Source organism: Neltuma alba, unplaced genomic scaffold, assembly GCF_004799145.2.
Source record: "Neltuma alba isolate B1F8T4 unplaced genomic scaffold, ASM479914v2 tig00012994_pilon, whole genome shotgun sequence".
Taxonomy (NCBI): domain Eukaryota; kingdom Viridiplantae; phylum Streptophyta; class Magnoliopsida; order Fabales; family Fabaceae; genus Neltuma; species Neltuma alba.
In genome coordinates this window covers 151,375-158,504 of record NW_021637346.1, presented here as the reverse complement: position 1 = coordinate 158,504, position 7,130 = coordinate 151,375, and the positions used below count along the sequence as shown (strand labels likewise).

General features: G+C 35.9%; 1 protein-coding gene across 4 annotated transcripts; it reads left to right on the top strand.

The window, feature by feature from the left end:
* The first annotated feature begins 979 nt into the window (after nt 1-979).
* On the top strand, nt 980-6,721 carry LOC114733352 (protein DECREASED SIZE EXCLUSION LIMIT 1). Of its 4 annotated transcripts, none has more exons than XM_028920812.1 (13): nt 980-1,326; nt 1,623-1,708; nt 1,849-1,920; nt 2,039-2,095; nt 2,351-2,559; nt 3,082-3,134; nt 3,242-3,335; nt 3,636-3,702; nt 4,273-4,355; nt 4,435-4,526; nt 5,319-5,425; nt 6,176-6,239; nt 6,351-6,721. In XM_028920812.1, exons 2-13 carry the CDS (start codon nt 1,683-1,685, stop codon nt 6,453-6,455), a joined length of 1,029 nt encoding a protein of 342 aa, XP_028776645.1. In that variant the 5' UTR covers nt 980-1,326; nt 1,623-1,682; the 3' UTR covers nt 6,456-6,721. The 4 variants fall into 4 exon arrangements, with proteins under 4 accessions (XP_028776645.1, XP_028776642.1, XP_028776644.1 ...); XM_028920809.1 differs by having other exon boundaries at nt 980-1,480; nt 1,623-1,685; XM_028920811.1 differs by lacking the exon at nt 980-1,326 and adding an exon at nt 1,395-1,480.
* The last annotated feature ends 409 nt before the right edge of the window (nt 6,722-7,130 follow it).

Here is a 7,130-nt window from a genome sequence, read left to right as displayed (position 1 = left end):
ACTTTAAAACTCCGTCGTTAAAGCATTATGTTATAAGTTATGGTAGAGCCACCATTTCCATGTTGCTTCACTATCCTTAAGTACTCTCCCACAATTCTCACGTTCATGTGTTCCTAGGTGATGGCAGAACCAACTTAATTAACGTTTGAGCTTATTTGTTTACCTTCAAACAGTTGTAGATATTACAGGGAAATGAGTTTTTTTTTTTTTCCCAGTCTGATTGGATAATTAAAATGGGATTCCTTCTGCTCCCCTTGAGAAATTCTTTATATTCGAAAATGACAATTGGTATTGTCTCCAGAACACGGTCGGCCATTAAGCATATCTATGATGTTCAGATAATTGAGATGTCCACTTGCATTGTAACTGTCATAACTGTTTTTAGGTGTCATAGCAATTTGAAACTTTAGAAACGTGTCTAAATTTACATTGATCCTGTGCGCCATGGAGATGACTAGCATAAATTCCTAAGACATCTAAGATAAGTTTCTCTTAGATAGGTTTAAAATTCTTTTTAAATTTTTTAATTTCAAATTCTGCATCAAACATTTGATCCTGTGCGCCATAAATTTCTTTTATTAATGTAGATAAGTTTCAAATTCTTTTTATTAGAAATCTAAGACATCTCTTCCATTATAAATTCAATTGCAACAAAAAAAAAAAGGATGGTACAGAATTTGAAACTTCTAGATGTCAAGTTTATTATATAAAAAGAAAAATCTCCCAAAAAAACCTCTTATTACATTTGAAAAACAAATGACACCACATTTTTATAATAATTTTTTTATTTTGAATTTTGAAATTCAAGAGGTATTTTGGGGAGGGGATTTTCTACTTTCTTATTAAAATTTAAGCTGAGAAATTATTTCTACCTTATGCTTTTCTTAGAATATAATACAATAAATAATGTCCTCCAGAGGACCCAGGTCTCTTTCTTAACGTCTTAATTCACGCGGCTCTATCGATGAAAACTTGATGTATCGAAATCCTTTCTCCCGGCAAAACTCAAAGGCTTCACAGGTTGCATCATTGCATGCATCTCTGCGATCGTCTTTTGAAGCTGTCTTCGTTACAGTTTCTAATTATACCCTACCTACTGCCGCTTCTGGAAGTAACAGCGACCTTGGGTTCTCTCCTCCTCTAGACTTTGCCCTTGCTCACTAGTGATTTTGCAAACGAACTAAAAGCGCTGCAGCAGCAAGCACAGGTCACGGTCACTGGCACGGCACTGCGCACTACGCACCTGTCACAGTCGTTTGACTTGATAAGAGGATGAAGCTCAGCATGTCACAAGGAGAAGCTGTTCGCCACTTCCAGTAGTTAATTGTAGGCGCTGCTGAGCCTTTTAGGTTATATTTGGACGAGAAAGTGAAAGAATGAACAAAAGGCCGCCACCAGATCCTGTGGCCGTATTGCGAGGCCACCGTGCTTCTGTTATGGACATTTGTTTTCATCCATTTAAATCCATATTATTCTCTGGGTAGACAATTTGATTTTTATATAATTATTGATGATTGGTATTGATTGTACTAGACATTGGTATCCGTGACTGTTTTATTTAATTGTTTACCTATATAATTAGTTTGGCTCAACCAGTGGCTTGGTTGTCTTCTTGCCTGCAGTTCTGCTGATGGTGAACTTCGGATTTGGGATACCATTCAACATCGAACTTTGTCATCTGCATGGTATCCATTTCTTCAATTTTTTGGTAATTCAGCCTTTGTAATCATTTTGCTTCCTAATCATGTAAAGAACCTTCCCTTTCCCCCTTTTTGTTTCGGGAATCTTGGATTTGTCTTCCGAGTTCTCCAATTGTACAAATAATTTAGATGCAATACCAAATGGCAGGATACACAGTGCCGCCCATGGGATAATTGCTTTGGCTAGTAGCGCATCCCTTGGAACCAATAAATTTCTGAGGTGCTTACCTTCATTCCGCACTTTGCCATTCTATAGTTTTCATTAAATAGTTTGTGGGAATTCGTTTGCTCATTTTATTGAGTTTCATTTTGATTGAAGTTATTCTATGTACGTTTAGCCAGGGTAGGGATGGAACTGTGAAACTATGGGATATTGGTGATGGTGGTTTGTCCAGGTACACAACCATATCGATGAAGTTGTTCTTTGTTCTTTTCTTTTGATTGCTTTACATTCTGTGAGATTTCGGTTTTAAATTTCATACTTGCTGGCATCCTACATTATCAACTGTTAACGCTGAATAAACTCTTTTTGACTTTGAACATGACTCGACCTCTTTTTCCCGAATAATAGTAATAGTTGTTATAAACAAACCAATTACCGACTTGTTCTTACTTATCATTTAACCCCTCCGTATTTAACTCCGTCGCAGGATTCCACATCTTACAATCAAGACAAACTCTTACCATTTTTGCAAGCTTTCCTTAGTGAAGAAGCCCATCACTTGGTCTAAATCTAAAGAAGAGAATGCGTCAAGAGATTGCCTCAGAATGGAGCTAAAGGGAAATTCTGATACTGAAAATCTGGAACTTAGAAGAGAAGAGACTCCGTCCAACCATGGTAGTTCTGAAAGCTCTGAAGGTCGGTAAATTTAGTTTTGATAAGGTTTTCAGACTACTCTCTCTCTCTCTCTCTCTCTCTCTCTATATATATATATATATATTTGCAGTTCTCCCCTCTGGTATTAGGATTATTTCTATTGCTTATGATATTTTTTATGTAATAAATAGGTGAAAGGGAAGTTAGTTAAGGGGTTAATGGGTAAGTTCGTTAATTGGGTATTAATGATTATGGCCTATAAAAGGGCACGAGATAATCAACTTTTGGAATAATAGACTTGAGCCTCTTTCTCTGTTTCTCTCTTCCTCTCTCTCGTCTATCTATCCATCTCTTTCTCCCTATTTCCCTTTGTTTTTCTCTCTTTCCCCCTCTTTACTATCTTTTCCATACATCAATATTAGATTGACATCACATCACATAATTGTGATGTCAGAGTAGAACTACACATGTATCTGTTGGCTTCATATTGATGTTCGGGTTTAAAACAATTATTTCAGTACTTGTTTGGAATCTGTTGATTGATGAAAACCTCATTGTTTTCAGGTAAAGCATGTCCTGAAGAATATGTGGCTTTATCGGGGGAGCAGCCTTCTGAGGTTGGTGGGCACCTGATTTAAGCATACCAGTGTTTATTTTTGTTGATGTATTCTTGTTGGAAAAATTCTGGTGTCCTTGATGCTTGTTAATTCTCTCTGCTGTGAAGGTTGAAATTTGGGACCTCAAGTCTGCAAAGAAGTTCGCACAACTACCTTCAAACATTCCTAGTAGCTCCTCAAATGTCTGTGATAAAAACAGAGGTTCATTTCTGCTCTTTATGATGTCTGAGCTTAGTTTCCCAAACGCCATCTTTTTCGGAAATTTGCATTGCTCAGGTTATCCCGTAATTTTATATCCATGCAATTCTCACTCTATCAGTCAAGTAGACTGTCCATTGCCCCTTGCATATTTACTTGTCTTCATAACAGACAAGCACCGATTTTTTATTGACGTCAACATATATGTGCTATGTTATTTATTAATATTTTCGTCTATTTTTATTACGTTGCTTTTCTCCCCCTTTTTTTGGCTTTAAAAACTAAACGTTCAGTGTTTTACAGGGATGTGCATGGCGCTTCAATTATTTTTACCTTCTGAATCTCAAGGATTTCTGAATGTCTTGGCTGGGTATAGTGTTCCCCATAAAGCTTGGATATGTAGTATTGATTTATAAATTTAACAATATTGCCAAACTATTCTAGATGTGGAGTATGTTTTGAGTCTTTGATGTCTCACTATATGCCACATAATTTGTGCTTTTGGCATTTATCTGTAATCAAGTTCCTGTTGGAGCAGTTATTTTTGCTTGTCTTATTTTTTTAAAACTATTGTTTACCAAGTATCGTACCCAAACATCACCTTAGCCTGTATTCTATTTATCCCTGGGATGTAAAAGCACATGACCTACTGTAAATTTGTGCCAATCAGCTATAGATTTGATTCATCCTTGCCAGCTGAAATTATTCCTCAAATCGGTGAATTGCATCTTTAGTCTCATTAGGACCGTCTTTTTTTAACCGTGCCTATATTTGTTTGATCAATGTTTCAATTCCCTGTGAAAATTGTTAGGATCATTAGTATCAGGACTTCTCTGTTTCTGGTATCTGTAATTTTATAGACCATTTCTTCGTCATTTGATTGATTAATTCCTTTTATAGCATGACTGTCTCCTCTAATATCATATTTTGGATGTGATAGATATGAAGATGGTTCCATGCTTTGGTGGGACGTACGGAATCCTGGAACTCCTGTAACCCCTGTGAAGTTCCATTCTGAACCAGGTGTTGCCCCTAGCACCACTGAACTTTGTGTAATCATTTTGTCGACTAAAATTTCTTACGTTGCTTGTCTTTTGTGCAGTTCTTAGTGTTTGTATTGATGGGTTTTGCAAGGGAGGTATATCTGGAGCTGCAGATGACAAAATTGTAATGTATAGCTTGGAGCATTCTACGGTAATTTTGTTTATCATATAACTTCTCTTCCACTGAAACATCTCCCATCATATAAAATTTTCTTTTGCTTATTTGTTATGCATCTGTAAACTGTGTTGAAGAAAGCAGGTCACTTGTAACTTTGCCATGCCTTAGTGCTCTCTTTAGATCTTACCATAAGCCAATGAACATGTTTCAGTGATTGGCTGATGAGCATGGTTTAATGATGCCAAAATAGCTCTATCGTACTCTTCTCTATCTTTACCATTCAATTGCTTGCTCGTATCTTATTGTTAATGGAATGAGCAAACTGTTATGGCATCGGGAGAAAAAAAAAAAGTTAAAATTTACTGTTATAAAATCATTTGTTTTGTATTTTTAGAAGGTTTGATGTTAGTAGAGTCATGTTAATATTGCAATAGACTCCACAGATCGAGATCAGATTGGTGATATTCACTGTTGGAAGGCAAAACCCAGGTATTATTCCAAAAAGCACCAGGGGCAAAAAGTCCAAGGCTCATGTTATAATCCAGTTTCAACTTGGATGTCAATTTATTGAAATTTTTAACTGGTCATTTTCTAGGTTCTTATAAAAAAACTGTGAGATTAACAAGGGATTCAAGATATATACTGTAAACAAATGGTAAACAAACATAATGAAATGAGTGGGGATGGTCAATAATGAGTTTTTGTGAAGCTGGGTATGTGAACAAAGAATTACTGATTGCTTGATTGTATCTTCTGATAGTTTTTCAGTTTGCAGCTCACAACTTATGAACCATGTTTTCTTTTTATGTAATATATTGTCTTAAGGGTACGTGTATGGTCAAGAGAGAAATCAACTTGGAGCGACCTGGAATATCAGGCACCTCAATCAGACCGGACGGAAAACTTGCTGCCACTGCTGGCTGGGACCATAGGTTGTAAATGCGTTACTGGTTTTCTGCTAGTGTTTAATCTATACTTACTATTAAGTGCAAACTCTTCAGTTAATCTATCAGAATTTGGCATGCTTTCTTCATTACTCTATACTTACTCTTAAGTGCAAACCAAAAGCTTTTACATCGCCGGCGAACATCTATTGATTTGTAGTTGAAATTTGAAATTATAACATGTGCAGTTTTCTTTATATGGAGTAGGGTATTTTGACATGCTAAAGTTTTGAGCAAAAACGGTAATGTGATCCTTTCCATATGCTGTGTGAAGAAAAAATTCTTTTGTTTTTGTTTTGTTTTTTTGTTTTTTAATATCCTTGATGGGATGTTTAATTTTACTTCATTCTAGAGACTCCTGCTGAAGGTGGATCAGAATAAGTTAGTTTTCATATCCATGCATTTTATGATTCACGAGGAAAATAGGTCAGGTTTCATGTGCCATGAGTTAAATTCTTGTGGGAAAAATATATGGTTTGAAGTAGAGATTGTAGAATTTCTTATTTTCATTGCTATAAAGTGAGGTCGTTAGATTTGCTTGGAAATATGAACATCCGCATCAGGTAAATTACAAAAGTATTTGTAACCAAAAAAAAGAAAAATTACAGAAGTATTGACGTCAAACCAGAGGCCTTTCCTGCCACCCCTCTCCCTTCTAACCCTGAATGCAATTTGCATATATATGTGCAATGTAAGACCCGCTGTATAACTGTACTATGTATTTCATCTTATTGGCAGAGTGAGGATATATAATTATCGCAAAGGAAATGCTTTGGCAATATTGAAGTATCATCATGCCACGGTATGTTAGTTGTTTCATACACCTGATTTATCTCTTAATACTTTGGCGTCAGAGAACTACTTGTCTGCCTTGACATATAACTCCCATGACATGTGGTTATTCATCTTGCAGTGCAATGCTGTCACTTATTCATCTGATTCCAAAATCATGGCCTCTGCTTCAGAGGACGCAACAGTGGCACTATGGGAACTTTACCCTCCTCAAAATAGAAACTAACTAGTGTGAAAGGTTTCATGCGTTGTACATAACTTAAGCCGTAGTATCCATGAATTTTAAGTCATTTCTCCTATAGATTTTATATATTAGTATTAATATTGATGGTTTCTAAGTTATTTCTCCTTCATTTTTGTTTAGTACTTTATCTTGGTCATGAAACAAGTGGTTCGATTTTAAGGATTTTTTTTTTTTGGGACCAAAAGATGTCAAGGATTTGAATGGTAGGTGATTACTGAGATTGAGTGATGCCTTTCCTCGGTTATCAATTGTTGGAATTTGCCCTATTAAGCAATGTTGTTACGGTTGGCCATTCGATCAATTATCCCCTCATAATATACCCCCAGTCTTCCACCTTCCTCAAAGGTTCAACACTTCAACCTATGACTAGAAACATCGCGAGTGGCAATGCATGATACTAATAGAATTTTAGCTACATAATTGTTATATGGACTCTTTTTGCATCGTGCTTAACGTAGAATATCAGTTTTATTGTATATCGCACTATTTGCGAAATCGAACTGTACAATGTTTTCGGAAACATGTTTATTATCTTCTTTTTTTTTTCCCCCTCCCGTAAGGTCAATGCTACTACGGGATTTAGTGTAATGATAACTACTCAGTGGTTAATTGAAATAGTAAATTATTTTAGTAACAGTTGAAGTGATAATTATACAA

Bases quoted from the DNA above. Each gene is read 5' to 3' on its own strand.
- LOC114733352 (XM_028920809.1), top strand. From the start codon at position 1,377: ATGAACAAAAGGCCGCCACCAGATCCTGTGGCCGTATTGCGAGGCCAC. The intron at 3,703-4,272 runs GTATAGTGTTCC...TGGATGTGATAG, and splicing joins TTTCTGAATGTCTTGGCTGG to ATATGAAGATGGTTCCATGC. The intron at 6,240-6,350 runs GTATGTTAGTTG...TTCATCTTGCAG, and splicing joins TGAAGTATCATCATGCCACG to TGCAATGCTGTCACTTATTC.